The sequence below is a fragment of the Solanum stenotomum genome, chromosome 5 (assembly GCF_019186545.1).
Source record: "Solanum stenotomum isolate F172 chromosome 5, ASM1918654v1, whole genome shotgun sequence".
NCBI lineage: Eukaryota > Viridiplantae > Streptophyta > Magnoliopsida > Solanales > Solanaceae > Solanum > Solanum stenotomum.
The window spans coordinates 4,735,933-4,752,483 of record NC_064286.1 but is presented as its reverse complement, the minus strand read 5'-3'; the positions used below and the strand labels follow the sequence as shown (position 1 = coordinate 4,752,483).

The following is a 16,551-nucleotide window of genomic DNA, read 5'->3' as shown; positions in this document are numbered from 1 at the left end:
CTCTTGTTACTAAAAAGTTTGACAACGTAACATAAATGTGTTTTTTTATTTCAAATATTGTTAGGCTTAAATATCTCGGGATGAGCTAATATTAAGAATTTAAATAAATAAAATGTTTTCTTTTAGAATAAATAAAAGAATTAACTAATTAGTAAAAGAATTCAATTAAATTAAATTTTGGTTTGAGCGTATTTTTAGATCAAAAAGTGGAAAGAGGGACATTTTTGAACCAAAAATAAAAGTGGAGGACATTTTTAGATTAAAAGAATATGGAATAGGGATATTTTTGAGCCATTTTCAATAGGTTAGATATATTCTTACTCCAATTTGATTCAAGATGAGTAATCGAGTTTTTTTTCCCTATGATCAACACGAAAATTCCTCTCGATTATACAAAAAACATAATTTAATTAATATAGTCCATGAAATAGAAGTTTAAATACATCATCTTTCTTACTCTTAAATCAAACTTACTTATACAACGAATTACAAATTTACAATAAAAGATTAACGTCAACTCTCTTTTTTCCTTTTTACTTGTCACATTTCGCTTCCCAAGAGTCATCAAATACCTAAACTTCGACCATTACTAAGAAATCACTATTTTTTCATTGAAATTTCCCCATGAAAAAATGTTCCATGGCTATTCCAATAGATACAATTTGATTGGATCAGTGAGAAACGAAAAAAAATGTTTAGTGGTTATTCCCAGTATTCAATAGGAATATGTTTCTCAACATGCGTTTTTTCAGTGAGCTGGTTTGATGAGAATGGAGTAGAAAAAATGTGTTTTATAACACAATTTTCTCATTGATTCGCGCTAGGAAAAACCTGCCTCTAAATTCTAATAGTGGACCAACATTTTAAGATGCATTTTTTTTCATTATATTAATATGAGAAGAATTGCAACTTATAGTATTTTTCACACAGTTTTCGAACATCAAAATTTAAAATATTAAAATAATTTTTCTAATTTTATTTAGTTTCAAAAATTAATTAAATTGACTCATAAATCAAAATGTTACAAGTAAAAAAGAACCGAGGGAGGAAGAACTAAATCCCCTTGTTATAACACTCAAATGTAAAAGCATCCAATTTCGACAACAACGACTATGGACTTATGGAAAGATGCATACATACACCTACAATGTTTGTTAAACATAACATGAGAATAAATAATTAAAGAAATAAAAGAGGATTAAAAAGTCATAGCCAAAAGATAATTAGGTGAGGGTGTGGGGTTTGAAAATAGTATATGTGTTGAGTCCATATAGGGCTAGCTATGTAATTGAAGTTATTAAACTTGCACGAATTTTATGAGAGAAAGATTCACTAATGATGCTCCCTAGAATTTAGCTATAAATAGTCTTTTATTTACTTAAGCTATACATCAACCCAACATAATAGGTTGAATTGAATCGATTATAATAGATTGAATTAACAAATGAGTAAATTATTAATATATATATCCAAACTTAAACGAAATGAATGTGATCGTATTTTCCTGATTGGAGGCAAGAGAAATTAAGATAAGACTTTTGTTCAATATGTTCAGAGAAGTTGGGCATTTGTTGAACAAAACTTATGACTTGAGGGCCAAGTAAAGGGAAATTTTGGACATTTGTTGAAAAAACCTTAGATTAAATTACTACATTTTGTCTCGTGTAAGACAAAATTAACCTTTTTCAAGTGTAAAAGAAAAAAATTATTTTGCTCCAATCATATACTCAACATAAGGGGTGTGTTCACAATTTGATTTGGGTTGACTTTTCTCTTAAAAAGTACTCTAAAAATAATTTTTAAATGTTTAAATCAAACAAATTAATTAAGTTTGATTTTTCATATTTAATTTGATTTGATTCTATTTTATTTTTTTGTGAACACCCATCCAATATTGTTATCAGGAGTGCTTAAAAATTGAACCGATCAATAAATTGAATTGAAAAATGATAGTGATTTTATATAAAAAAAATATCGGGTTATTGGTGATTTCAATTTTTTAATATTGAGTTATTGGGTAAACCGATTACTCATTAAAATTGTAGTAATTTACTATTTTATCCCTACATAATATTAAAATAGTCAATACCTTCCTGGTTACTGCAACTGCATTGCCCTTTAGCCTTCAATTCACACTTCACAATGACTTTGAGTTCAAAACTTCACATTATCAAAAATGTTAAAAACTAAAGTAAGAATCATATTCCTCTTAATTTCTCTTTGTGTTACACTTGTATAATTCTTTTCATGTTAGCTATTATTATTTCAATTTTATGAGTGTTTGTAAAGTTACATCATTGTCTTGTAGCGTCAAATTATTGGAGAAGTCATAAATTTGTTTTATAAGCATTTTCTTATTGGTTAAATCGAAAACCGAATCGTTAAGGATCAAAATTGATAAAAAAATATCTTATTAATTTGGTTATTGATTTAATGTATTTAAAAATAAAAAATCGATAAACCGAACCAGTAAAACATAAAATCGAACTGAACCAACCGATGCACACCCTACTTGGTATTATTACTTTTATTAATTTGCGTCATGCATAAATTAAAGTTGGTGTGATTTTTATAAGATGCTATTCTTTTGGAATTTTATAAAATAGTACTTTTTATTTATTTATATTAGGTAATCTAGAAATTATGAAGATAATTAATTTGATCATTGTGGTATGACTCTATTATGATTTTTTTTTATCATATTCTTCGTAGGGTCTTCTTATCTTTTGTTTTTCCAAGCTATGGTAATTTTGGAAGGAATCGAGAAAAAAGTATCAGCAGCGATTGTTTTATTACGAGACAACTGATCATGATGTTCATATCGATCTTAGCATTGAGTAGATCTCATACAATAATTGTCCCAACTCTACCATATTTTTGTTTTATTTCTTCTGAAACAATCACAAACACTTTTTTATTATGGATCTACTACCAAAAAATTAATGTGTAATCTTAGCATTCAATATGTATTTCAAAATAATCTCATTTTACTTTGATTTGCCTGGCTATCTGGTTGGCAGCGAGCTTATCGTGTGTGACAACTCTACAGAGCAAGTTGCTCTTTTAGGCGTGCAACTATGTGACAACACTACAAAGAAAATGATGTTTTCATATAATATACTATGGTCTTAACGTTCTTACGAGATAGTAATGAATTTCACTCTCTCTAAACCCAGCCCACCCACAATTAGAAAGATTGGCTGCAAAGCAATGCCACCAACTCTACCCTACCGCCTGTAGGCAGCCATCATATCTACACTATTTTCCTCCAACATATCCAATGTAATTCCAAAGGTAAGGTATGAGGAGAGTAGAGTGCACGCATACCTTATCCCTACCTCAAGTAGACAAATAGACTTTTTTCGAACGACCCTCAGCTCAAGTGCAACAAATCAAAGTCCGTCATTGTATGCACTATGCACAATACTAACATCCCAAAAGAAATTCCAGTTGATGAATCATTCCTGGGACAAAAAAAGGTTTTGTATCATTAATACAACCTAAATAAATCTTGATTTCCTCAGCAATCACAAAAGAATTAGAAGTTTACAAGTTGAAACCTTTGCATTAGCCTCTATATATGCTTGTTGAGGTGAAATGAACGCAGACCTTAAGTTTCAGCTGCAACAGAATGCAGAAATATACTATGGTTTAAATAGGATGGTATACGCGTTGATTCAACGAATGCATGTAAAACTTACAGTTATAAAATTTGTGGATTCGCACCACAAGATCGTCATTTCCCATGCTATGTTGTTCTTCTTGAATCCTATTTGTAGAGACATCAGCAGAAGGGCTACAGTGATACAATTCAATGAACTGCAATGTAGGTATTTCTGCTACATCATCAGGAATCTCAGAGAGGCAATAACAGTTCCTCAGAACAAGACTCTTAAGCTTAGGGAATTGAATAGAACTGATTATCCAGTGGATAAGATCAGTCCCATCCAACAGTAGGAATTTTAGCTGCTGAAAACGTTCGTCAGTTGACTCCCATTCTGATCCTTGGAAAGCATAATCCTTGAGCTTAAGCACCTCGAGTTCGGGTAACATGCACAGTATTGTCATTTGGTTCCATGGAAGTTGGCACCCCCGCAACGTCAATTTCTTGAGGGTTGGTGGGAAAACATCACATTCTTTAAGTATCCATGGTTTGATAAAGAAACACTTGAGTGTGTCAAGTTTCTCCAACAGAACCAGCATCTTAAGTTTTCGAGACATTTTTTTAGCAGTCAAGTGCTCTTCTTCACTTTCACGAATTCCTAACTTCTTCAGTTTGGGCATGCCTTTGAAGATGCGGCTTTTAATACTACCAAAGGTAATGTAAGAGAGGGTTTGCAGCTTGGTTAATGAAAGATTAGAGCGACTGAACTCACCCGGATGATAAAAAAAGGTTGGCAGCCTGGTTAATGCAAGATTGGAGTGACTAGACTTGCCCGGATAATCTTTTTGTTCAGATTGAATGTTAGGAAAGTAGCAACATTTCCTGAAATAGAGATGCCTTAATTGTTTAATCTCCCATATCTCTGCCGGCAAACAAATACTAGCCTGGTGACTGTAACGAATTAGTGTCTGAAGATACCTAAGATTGCATATTGATGGAGGGAGCACAGTAAAACTGGCAAGGGCAAGATACCTCAATGAAGATAGTTGCCATATTTCACATGGTAGATGGTCAAATGGCTGAAAACATATATCCAAAACTGTTAACCATGTGAAGTTAGTAAAGGTGATAAACGAATCAACCTGAGAACAGGATCCAGGAGTTCCATCTCTTCCAAAACAAAGAAAGGAAGTTGCATGAGGAAGTGAAGGTTGATCATACATGATCTCTAAACGTGTCAATGGGACTCTGTGAAAATTGAAAATGATGTGATGCTCAAAAGATGCCACTGATGGAGAAAGAATCACATTTGATTTAGTAAAGTAGATTGATCTCTCCTTCCATGCTTCTCGTATGATTAAATCATGCAACAGATCATGAACCTCACATGTTTTGACTTTGCCACTTGAGGTCCTTTTCTTAACCATAATTAGACTTCTATCTATAAGATCTTTTAGGTATCCCTCAGCAACTTCTTCGAAGTCCATTTCAAATGTGTCTTCTAGAAATTCCGCTGCAATCCATAGCTTGATTAGTCTTGACACACTAATGTCAAAGTCTTTTGGAAAAGCTCCCATGTATAGGAAGAATGGCTTCAAGTGATGTGGCAAATGTTTATAACTCAAGGCAAGTAAGTCCATGCATTCTTCTGTTTCCCTACTCACAATCAAACCAATTTTATGTGCTACGTCTTCCCAACAGTTTTCCGTCTTGCTGATCTTGGAACAAAATCCAGCCACCACAACTATTGCTAGTGGTAGTCCTTGACATTTCTCGACAATTTGCTTTGTAGCTTTCTCCAGTTCAAGGGGGCAAGTCTCCCTTCCAAACACCTTTAAGTTGAACAACTTGAAGCTCTGGCCCACACTTAGACATCGCATGTAATGAGGAAGGCTGCCTGAGCTAGCATAAATACCAACATTTGCTAGCCGACTAGTAAGTATGACATGGCTTCCATTTTTATCATCTGGAAAAGATCTTTTCACGGCATCCCATGCAGTGGTGTTCCACACATCATCCATTGCAATGAGATATCTCCTTCCTTTTAAACTTCTGTAAACTTGTTCTGCCAATTGCTCAGTACTTTTTAGGTAGGTGTTATCATTGACCAGTGAAAAACACCGCAAAATGCCCAACAACATTTCTCTGTGTTGATGCATTTGAGATACAGTAATCCAAGCACGAATGTAGAAGTAATGCTCCATGTAAATATCATCATAAACTTTTCTAGCAAGAGTCGTTTTGCCAATCCCTCCCATGCCAACAATTGAGACGACATCTAGCTTTGAAGGAGGCCCTATAAGCCGAGATTTGACAGTCATTAAGTCATTATCAAGGTCTAACACAGTAGCTTGGAGATGGGGACTGTATTCTGAATCCCTCTCCACAGTATCTCGTGTTAGTAGAGCATCATTATCATTCCGAGAATTCATAACCTTCATCAAATATGCCTTTATGCTATCGGAACCTGCAGTCACTACCTCTTCCTGGAACAATTCCCAATTTTTTGGATAGAAACAGCCAGTTGTAATCTTTTTCAGTTCATATAAGTCGATGCTACCTAGAAGTTCAGTTGCCATCCATTTAACATGCTTTTCCAAAAGTTCCACTTCTTCTGGAGCATTTCTAATTGACAAAGAGTCCTCCAAAAATGCATGCCAGGAACTGACTGCTTGACGTAATGCAGGGTAACGAGAATTGTCACCTTTTAGCATTTCCTGCAGTTTTTGTTGAAGAGACACGACAGCAGCATGAGCCATTTCCTCTTCTTCCCTCCCACAGATTGATTTTTTAATTTGAATGAGATTATTCTATGTTGTGCTTAAATTGACCCTGCAAATATTCCATTTAGACTGATTTTTGTTAGAGAAAACAGAAGGGTAAAGACAAAAAGGAATAAAGAAATAGGAAATTAAATTGCATAAATGTCCGTATATTTATGATGACACAAAACTAAATAATTACACACAAGTCCAAAGTCCAAATCTGCGATACTAGTATTTACTGTGGACTCTTGATGAGGAAGAGAAGTCGAAAAATCAAACAGCTAAAAGCAAAAGAAAAAAAAAAGAACTTCCAACCACCTGACATCTGAAACTCACTGGTTTAAATAACTCGAATTCATGCTCAAAATCCTGAACCCGCCTTTGGACCCTTAGTGCCACCAAAGGGTGAAGGCTCTACACCAGGAGTTTATCCATTATCAAGACTAGAACCCATAACCTCTTCTTAAGGATAGAAAGATTCTCATCCATCTTACCACACTCGATGCAGTCTAAATTCTATAGGTATCTTCTCTTTGTGACTATATCTGTTTTCATTTATTAGTAGCTCTGGCCCCTTTTGATTAGAAAAAATATGGGGAAGAAAAAGAGAAATACACTTCAAAACTTTCGTTTTGATTGTAGGAAATTAAATCAGAAATGCTTTTCCAGAAACCAATAACAAACTAAAATCAGATTTTCTTTGTAAAAAAAGCACTTAAAGCAAATACGACAGCAACAACATACAAAGTAAAAAAAATACCTAAAGTAAATGTCCTCATGAATAGTTTCCAAAACTTTTCCACAGATCAATTAGCTCTCCAAAGTCAAACCAAAACCAAATACAAATATACAAGTATGGTTTCTTTAAAAAAAACATTTCTTAAGCAGAACACAGAAGCTTCACCCAAAAGCTCAAGTGATTATAAGAGTTCAGATTCCGAAGGATGACCATACTTCTTAAAAACCCAAAACAGCAAGCAACTAATATTATTTTTTCTGATGACCGCAAGCAACTAATATTATATCAGTTAAAAAAGTCCAAACACTCCAGAAATAGCAACAGAGAAAACAACAATCAACAACAACATAGCTAGTATAATCCCTACCTTCGTGGGATAGAGAGGTTGTTACGATAGACAAAGAAAACAACAAGCAACAACAACATAGCTAGTATAGTTCCTACTTTTGCAGGATAGAGAGGCTGTTCCAATAGACAGAGAAAATAGCAATCAACAACAACAACATAGCTAGTATAGTCCCTACTTTCGTGATATAGAGAGGTTGTTCCCATAGACAGAGAAAATAACAATCAACAACAACATAGCTAGTATAGTCCCTACCTTCATGATATAGAGAGTTTGTTCCGATAGACAGAGAAAATAACAATCAACAATAACATAGCTAGTATTTTCCCTACCTTCGTGATATAGAGAGGTCATTCCGATAGACAAAGAAAATAACAATCAACAACAACATAGCTAGTATAGTCCCTAGTCCCTAGTCCCTACTTTCGTTGGATAGAGAGGTTGTTCCGATAGACGGAGAAAATAACAATCAATTTATATATATTCAGAGTTGTAAATTCAGAATAAACATACCAGTCACTGAGCTGAAAAAGATCACTAATGAAAACACCAAGTGGAAGCTGTAATAAAGTAGAATAAAAAAGTACAGGAATTTGAAGAAGTGTTAGCAGAGCAAATATAATGTTGTAAAGAAGAAGCAGTAAGAGAAATGGGAAGAAGATGGAAGTCAAATGATGAAAAGAAATGATCAATAATTGCTCTCACTTTCAACTTGTCAATTTTTAAGCAACCCCACACAATATAAAATGTTCTCATCTGTTTGACTTGAGCAACACTATACAATCCTTTCTTATTCTTTTGCTTTTGCTTTCTGTTCTCCAAAAGGAATCTACATATTCATCTGGAAAAAAAAGCTTTTATTTTATTTTTGATTATTAACTTCTATTTTAGTTTTTGTTTTTTACTACGTGATGCTAAAAGTTACACTGTAATTACATTATAACAAACATGCATATCATTATAACTACTATACTGTGTAATTACTAGGATGTGCAAGTTGATAATTTTAAGGTGATTTCTAAACACACTCTAAATAAGAGAGAGGAAAGAGTGTCCATTGAACAAGAGTTAAGTAATAAGGACAATTAAATCTTTGATTCAAATTGAGGAAAGAATATGATCTTCAAACTTGTATATACATTGTGAAGAGGTCCATCAACAGTCTCCCTATAAATTTATTGATGTAGTTTTGCACCTTGTTGTAACTATTGATTCAATCATCAAATAGTTGGGACATTGTGAGAATATAAAGTACATAGAAATAGGAAAGTGCAATGCTAGAAAGTTTGACAGGATGTCCAACCCGATCACTAGGCGGAACTAGAGGGATGGAAGGGATTCATCCAAAACCCCTTTGTCATAAAATTACACAATATACAAGGTCACTAATATTTTTTATGTTAAATAGCAAATGGTGAACCCCTCAGTGAAAATCATCTCCGCTACTGCGCTATCCAGCTTACCTGTTTCATCCATGTGCACCATATCAAAGGATGAGTAAAGGCAAAACTGCATGTAAATATGATAAAAAGAACAGTATCCTATCACAAACATAAATACAATGTTAGCATGCAATTTAAGACAGAGGTTTCAGATCAAGAAGAAAACATTTACTTGCTACCAAACTATCTTAGGGAAGTTGAGAAATTAGACAATGTGCTGCATAACTAATGATCACCAATATAACCATGATTAGTAAATTAGGACTGCATGGAACGGCAAAAAAGACAGGGTTAAGATCAGTGTTATTAAAGCCATTGCTTTGTCACTTAAAGCGATAAAACAAAGTGCAACTGTTTGATGGGGCAAGCCATGCGCTTTAGATAAATGTGAGCCTCAAAGAATGGTACACAAAGTGATCCAATAAGAAACTGTTGATTCTTTGATTCTCAACTTTATCAACACTGGCCATATAACTGTTTCACAAAACGGTAAGTACAACAAGTTGCAACATTTTTCATGTCAATTTGTATACTGGTCAAAGTTTACATAGTTTGACTCTCTAGGTGCGAAACATGACAACTAATATGGAACGGAGGGAGTAGCTTTAAGACAAGGACAAATGTGTGATTGGAATCACTCAACACATGCACACAAACAAACCAAAAGTTCCAAATGAAAATAGCATTTCTAAGAGGATTCAAATCCCTGAGAAGGTGTTTTAGTACCCCTTCTGTCAGTCCTATTCAATGATATGAGTGCTGAATGAAAAAATTAAATCATTTTAGTATTCGTCAACCAATATAACCAGAGATGGAGTGAGGACTTCCCTAAGGGGAGTCAAAATATAAAGAATACACCGACGAAAAAGTCGAGGAAATTCACCATATGAATAAAAAATTTACCTATAGATACATAGTGAAATTTTCGAGCAAACCTTGGACAAGGTGGTGCCACCAATCTTCAATACGCAGGTCCACCATTGTATGCACATAGTAACATCCCAAAAGAAACCAAGTTGATGAATCATTCCTGGGAAAAGATGACTTCTCTGGGAGAAAAAAAAGGGTTTGTATCATCAACGCAACCTAAATAACTCTTGATATCCTCAGCAGTCACAAAAGAATTAGAAGTTTAGAAGTTGAAACTTATGCATTAGCCTCATTGCTTGTCGAGGGGCATGCCAAATTTCAAACAAACACATGCCTTAGGGTTCAGCTGCAACACAACAACTGTTACTCTACAGTTTATAGACCGTGAATGTGGAAATATACAAAGGTTTAGACTTTAGATAGAGCAAAAACTTTATTATGGGATGGCATCAGTTGATTTTTGCGGTTTGTGCAAAAGAAAATTTTATTCAATGCAGTAGAGAATTTAATGAAAGAATATAAAACTTACAGTTAGGGAATTGTGAATCCGCACCACAAGATCATCATTCCCATGCTAATTTGTTCTTCTCGAATCCTATTTGCCGAGTCGTCAGCTGAAGAGCTACAGCGATACAATTCAATGAACAGCAGTGTAGGTATCTCTGCTACATCATGAATCTCATACAGGCAACCACAGTTCTTCAGAACAAGATTCTCATGCTTAGGGAATTGAATAGAACTGGCTTTCCAGTGGATAAGATCAGTCCCATCCAACAATAGGTATTTTAGCTGCTGAAAACGTTCGTCAGTTGGCTCCCATTTTGATCCTTGGAAAGCATAATACTTGAGCTTGAGCACCTCGAGTTTGGGTAACTTGCACAGTATTGTCATTTGGTTCCATGGCAATTGGCACCCCCGCAACGTCAATTTCTTGAGGGTTGGTGAGAAAACAACACATTGTTGAAGTGTCCATGGGCTGATAAAGAAACACTTAAGTGTTTCGAGGTGCTTCATCAGAACCAACTTCTTGAGTTTTCCAGACATTTGTTCAGCAGTCAAACACTCTTCTCTACGTTCTCGAATCCCTAACTTCTTCAGGTTGGACATGCCTTCAAAGATGCTTTTTGTAACACTACCAAAGCTAATGTAAGAAAGGGTTTGCAGCTTGGTTAATGCACGATCTAATTGACTAAACCTGTAAACATAATCTTCTGGTTTATCAAAAAAGTAGCAGCATTTCCTGAAATAGAGATGTCTTAATCGTACAATCTCGCCATTTATCTACTGGCAAACAAATACTAGTCTGGTGACTGTAACGAATTAGTGTCTGAAGACACCTTAAATATCTCACTGATGGAGGGAGAACATCAAAACTGGCAAGGGCAAGATAACTCAGACAACATAATTTCCATATTTCTGATGGTAGATGGTCAAATGGCTGAAAACATAGATCCAATACTGCTAACATTGTGAAGTTGGTAAAGGTGATAAATGAATCAATCTGTTAACAGGATCCAGAAGGTCCCTCACTTCTAAAACAAAGAAAGGAATTTGCCCAAAGAAGTGAAGGTATATCATAAATATGGTCTAAATGTGTCGACGGGGCTTTCCAATAATTGAAAAGGATGCGATACTCAAAAGATGCCACTGATGGAGAAACAATCACATTAGATTTGGTAAAGTAGATGAATCTTTCTTTTTGTGATTCTCTTACAATTAAATCATACAATAGATCATGAACCTCACATGTTTTGACTTTGCCACTTGAGGTCATTTTCTTAACCATAATTAGACTTCTATCTATAAGATCTCTTAGGTATCCCTCAGAAACTTCTTCGAAGTCCTTTTCAGGTGTGCAGTTTACAAATATCGCAGCAATCCATAGCTTGATTAGTCTTGAAACACTAATCTCAATGTTTTTTGGAAAAGCTCCCATATACAGGAAGCATGACCTCAAGTGATGTGGCAAATGGTTATAACTCAATGCAAGTAAGTCCAGGCATTCTTTTGTATCCCTACTCACAACCAGACCAATTTTATGTGCTACATCTTCCCAACAGTTTTTCGTCTTGCTAATCTTGGAACAAAATCCAGCAACCACAACTATTGCTAGTGGTAGTCCTTGACATTTCTTGACTACTTGCTTTGTAGCTTTCTCTAGCTNAATCATTTCATTAAGTTCTCGACTCCAAACTCACATGTGAGGCTCTAGTTTCACTCTATCATTTTCCGAGTCGTTACACAAACACCTTTAGGTTGAACAACTCCAAGGTCTGTTCCACACTTAGGCACCACATGTAATAAGGAAGGCTGCCTGAGCTAGCATAGATACCCACATTTGCTAGCCGACTAGTAAGTATGACACGACTTCCATTTTTATCATCTGGAAAAGATCTTTTCATATCATCCCATGCATTGTGTCCCACACATCATCCATTGCAATGAGATATCTCCTTCCTTTCAAACTTCTGTAAACTTGTTCTGCCAATTGTTCAGTACTCTTTAGGTAGGTGTTGTCATTGACCAGTGAAAAACACCGCAAAATGCCCAACAACATTTCTCTATGTTGATGCATTTGAGATACAATAATCCAAGCACGAATGTAGAAGTGATGCTCCATGTAAATATCATCATAAACTTTTCTTGCAAGAGTCGTTATGCCAATTCCTCCCATGCCAACAATAGAGACGACATCTAGCTTTGAAGGAGGTCCTATAAGTCGAGATTTAATAGTCATTAAGTCATTATCAAGGTCTAACACAGTAGTTTGGAGATGAGGAGAGTATTCTGAATCACTCTCCACAGTATTCCATGTTGACAAAGCATCAATGTCATTCGGACCATTCATAACCTTCATCATATATTCCTCTATGCTATAAGAAGCTGCAGTAACTACCTCATCCTGGAACACTTTCATACCTACTGGATTGAAATCAGGTGATCTCCTTTCCAATTCATATAAGTTGATACTATCTAGAAGTTGAGTTGCCAAATATTTAACCCGACTTTCCAAATGTTCCATTGCTTCTGGAGCCTTTTGTTTCGACAAAGAGTCCTCCAGAAAAGCACGCCAGATAGTAACCACTTCAGCCAGGAACCGAAATTTCTCGTCTACCAGCATTTCCTGCAGTTTTTGTTGAAGAGAGACAATGACAGTGTGAGCCATTTCCGCTGTCCCTCCCACAGATTGATTTTTCAGTTTGACTCTGCAAACATTCCATTTAGACTGATTTTTGCTAGAGAAAATAATAAGGGAAAAGGAGAAAAGAAAGATATAGGAGAATTAACTTGCATAATGTCACTTTATTTATGGTGACAAGAGCTACATATCTCCATTAATTTAATTAAAAGCAAGAGGACTCCAACACTGCAACATTCAAACTACCCCAACTAGGATCAATTTTATTGACTTTTGAGAAAGAAAAGTCGAGAATCAAACAAACAGCAGAAAGCAAAATAACAACATACTTACTGTGATCCCATAAGTGAGGTCTGGAGCCAAAAAAAAAAGTTCTAAAAAGAAAAGGTAAGTAAAAGCTGCCTTATTCTGGCTTCTGAAGCTATACATAACCCCTTGTATATATCCCAGTCATTTTTGTAGCAAATTTGACTAAACATTATAGATATCAGGCAAACACATTATGATGAAGTACCATAATTATCCCAGTCTTATTTATTTATATTCGACTGATTCGAATTTGTGCCACATAGGGATAAATTAAGGGGAAGGACTTCACACCAATAGTTTATCTATTATCAAGGCTCAAATCGGAAATCTCTTCAAACTCGAGACCTCTAGTTAAGAGGAAAATCCCTTTCATTTTACCACACTCTTTTATGGTACCTAAAGTATCTTATGTTTGTGACTCTTTTTATTTTTCATTTATTAGTAGCATTAGTCCCTTTGATTAGAAAAAATAAACAGTGTTAGAGAATAAGGAAACAGATTTTGATTCTAGGAATCAGCAAGAAAGAAGATAACAATCATTTTGCAAAATTCAGAATAAACATACCTTTAGTTCTCAAAACACCAAGTGGAAGCTGTAGTCAAGTGGAATAAGAAAGTAAAATATGTAGATCTAAAGTTTAAGTGTTAGCAGAGCGAAAAAAATGATGTGAAGGAGAAATGAATAATTGATCTCTCTTTCAAGGGCATTCCAACTAGTCAAATTTCCAGCCACAACTAAATTTCTCATATTTTGACTTGACCAATACTATGCAAGTCTTTCTCCTTTTTCTTTCTTTTCTTTAAAAGAAGTTTATTTTATTTTTGATAATTAAATTTTATTTAAAAATTAAAAATGTTTAATTATGTAATCACACAAAGAAAATGGCAAAAATGGCCCCCTATCTTTGGTAGTAGGTTCAAAATAGTCCTTTAAGTATCAACTGAGCTGTTTTGGTCCTTCAAGTTCGTCAAAAATGAGCACTTTTAGTCTCCAACAAATATTTATCAAACTCTGATTGTTAAACTTAACTGGAAGTAAGAAAAAAAATTAACCACCAAAAAGACCAGAAATTTCCGTCAATATTCTAGAAACCACAACATAAAAAAACTACATCATACACAAAAAGTAAATCGAAATTGCACCTCAAAATCTTGCACTAGACTCTTGAAATGGACAAAAAATAATATTAACTACAAAATGCGTACATCCAAATGTGAGTTCCCATCAAGTTTTTTTCATTTTCACAGTTTCAATAAAATTGAACGACAAAGTTTGGTAAAATATCTTTCAAAGAGCAAAAGTGCTCCCTTTTGACTAACTAAAGGAATAAAACTACTCAAGTGATACTTAAGGGACTATTTTGAATCTACTATCAAGGATAACAGATTATTTTCGTTATTTTCTCTAATAACACTTGTACAACCAAACGTGACATTAGCAATTACACTGTAATTGTATTATGACAAATAACCAGGTTGTAACTACTCCCTCTATCTTCATTTATGTAGCATACTATCATTTTTAGTCTAGCCAAAATTAATGTCGCCTTTCTATATTTAGAAATAACTTAACTTTAAAATTCTTATTTTACCAAATGAAATAATTTATAGCCACACTAATGACTAAAGCTTGTTTTAGACCACAAGTTTCAAAAATCTTCCTTTCAAACTTAAACTTCGTGCTTAGTCAAACAATGTCACATGAATTGAAATAGAGAGTACTATAATGTGTGATTAATAAGATGTACAACCTAGTAATTATACAATAATTTCCAAACACACTATATAAGATGGAAGAAAAAGATATATTCACAAAGTTGTTAAGGAATAAGGACAATTAAACCTTTAAATCAAAGTGAGGAAAGAAAATGATCTTCAACTTGTACATATAGATGGTAAAGAGGTCCATCAGCAGTGTCCCTATAAATTTATTGATGTTTTACTATTTTCTTTCTGTTCTTTTTTCGTTTTGCACCTTGTTGTGAATATTTATGGCATCATCAAAAACATGCGACACAGGGAGAATACAAAGTATATAGGAGCAATGACTAGTAAGTTTAAGCCCACACTATCCTCAGGGCAAAGCTAGAGGGGTGGAACGGATCCATCCGAACCCATTTTATTGGGAAAGACGAAAGTGCACTGTATATGGTGAAGAGGTCCATCAGCACTGTGCCATCTTGCTTACTTGCTTCATCCATGTGTACATCTCAAAGGATAAGTAAAGGGAAAATTGCCTAGATGATCGGAATATCCTTTAATATGAGGTACCCTGAGAAAGAAAGTTGAATTTCCATTAATTTTTGGCTGCTGAATGCAAGAAAACCTTCTTCACTAGAAGTTCTACTTTGAATCTAGCACCATCTTTGGTAGAAACTTTTTTATGTTTTACAAAAGACCCTCAATCAGAGCAAGTTAAAAAGCACACTCCCTAGTGACAAAGAAGAAATTATATCAAGACAAACTATCTTAGAAAAGCTGATAAATTAGACAATGTGCTGCAGAAGTGATAATAACCAATAAGAGGATCAAAGTTTTTAAATGCATTCATACTCTTGCAAAACAACTTGAATGGCCTAGTAATAGTACTAAAGGTTATAGCATAATAAAAAATTCTACATTAGGAAAGCATAGTCCTCATGATGAAACCCGGGCCATATAACTGTTCTCCAGAAGTTAATAAAACTATTTATTTTGCAGACATTTTTTAGGAGCTCTCTCTCTCTCACTCTCACTCCATTTAAATCATTGTCTCCTGCAAACATGATGCATGAAAATAATAAAAGAAACAGCTATCATAACATGTTTGACGCAGAAAATGAACCGAATGACCAGGTAGACTATTCATAAACCAGTAAGACTAGGCAAGCTAACCTTCTTGCCAGCAACTTCAGAAGTCGGCGCAATTTGGTGACTAAATATCTGGAGGATAGATGACAAGCTTGAACACATTGTCCTTGATATCTCCTTTTTGTTTCTCCTGCTGAATAAACCTGGCAGATGTTGCAGCAGCGGGAGTGGGCCAAAAGAGCTCCATATTCTGGAGGGAAGGCACCTCCACTAAACCAAAAGGGATTTCATTTAGGCTTGAGCAGTGTTTAAGGAAAACTTGTTGCAGTCTAGGGAAGTGATGGCCTGAAGCATTCCAGTGTTCCAAATTTGTCCTTCCAATATGCAAGACCCGAAGCAGACGGAAGCCTCCATCAAGCGGTTCCCACTGTGTTCCCTTAAAAGCATAGTCTTTTAGTTTCAGCACTTCAAGATTTGGCAGCATACCTAGTGTAGATATATGGCTCCAATCAAGGAAGGTGTCTGATAAAGTCAGCTTCTTCAGGTT

The 16,551-nt window shown here is 34.8% G+C and overlaps 2 protein-coding genes, 1 long non-coding RNA gene and 1 pseudogene across 5 annotated transcripts in view; 1 reads left to right on the top strand and 3 right to left on the bottom strand.

Moving 5' to 3' along the window:
• Positions 1 to 3,256: 3,256 nt before the first annotated feature.
• The window catches only part of LOC125866223 (putative late blight resistance protein homolog R1A-10), a 19,380-nt gene continuing 6,085 nt past the window's right edge, over positions 3,257 to 16,551 (bottom strand). The window contains exons 1-4 of one of the 2 annotated variants that reach the window (XM_049546545.1): positions 7,968 to 8,099; positions 3,702 to 6,436; positions 3,561 to 3,621; positions 3,257 to 3,464 (exon numbers count right to left, since the gene is read on the bottom strand). In XM_049546545.1, the coding sequence (XP_049402502.1) occupies positions 3,611 to 3,621; positions 3,702 to 6,363 (2,673 nt within the window). In that variant the 5' untranslated portion in view covers positions 6,364 to 6,436; positions 7,968 to 8,099 and the 3' untranslated portion in view covers positions 3,257 to 3,464; positions 3,561 to 3,610. Of the gene's footprint in view, positions 3,465 to 3,560; positions 3,622 to 3,701; positions 6,437 to 7,967; positions 8,100 to 16,551 lie in introns of those variants that run through there. The other variant, XM_049546544.1, reaches the window with a different exon arrangement.
• Positions 10,240 to 13,892, bottom strand: LOC125866260 (putative late blight resistance protein homolog R1B-14; annotated as a pseudogene).
• LOC125866224 (putative disease resistance RPP13-like protein 3) overlaps positions 16,116 to 16,551 on the bottom strand; it is an 11,989-nt gene continuing 11,553 nt past the window's right edge. The window contains exon 3 of one of the 2 annotated variants that reach the window (XM_049546546.1): positions 16,116 to 16,155. In XM_049546546.1, the coding sequence (XP_049402503.1) occupies positions 16,129 to 16,155 (27 nt within the window). In that variant the 3' untranslated portion in view covers positions 16,116 to 16,128. Of the gene's footprint in view, positions 16,270 to 16,551 lie in introns of both variants that reach the window. The other variant, XM_049546548.1, reaches the window with a different exon arrangement.
• Positions 16,162 to 16,551, top strand: part of LOC125866262 (uncharacterized) — a 7,310-nt gene continuing 6,920 nt past the window's right edge. The window contains exon 1 of the long non-coding RNA XR_007446475.1: positions 16,162 to 16,548. This is a non-coding gene — a long non-coding RNA (uncharacterized LOC125866262). The remainder of the gene's footprint in view (positions 16,549 to 16,551) is intronic.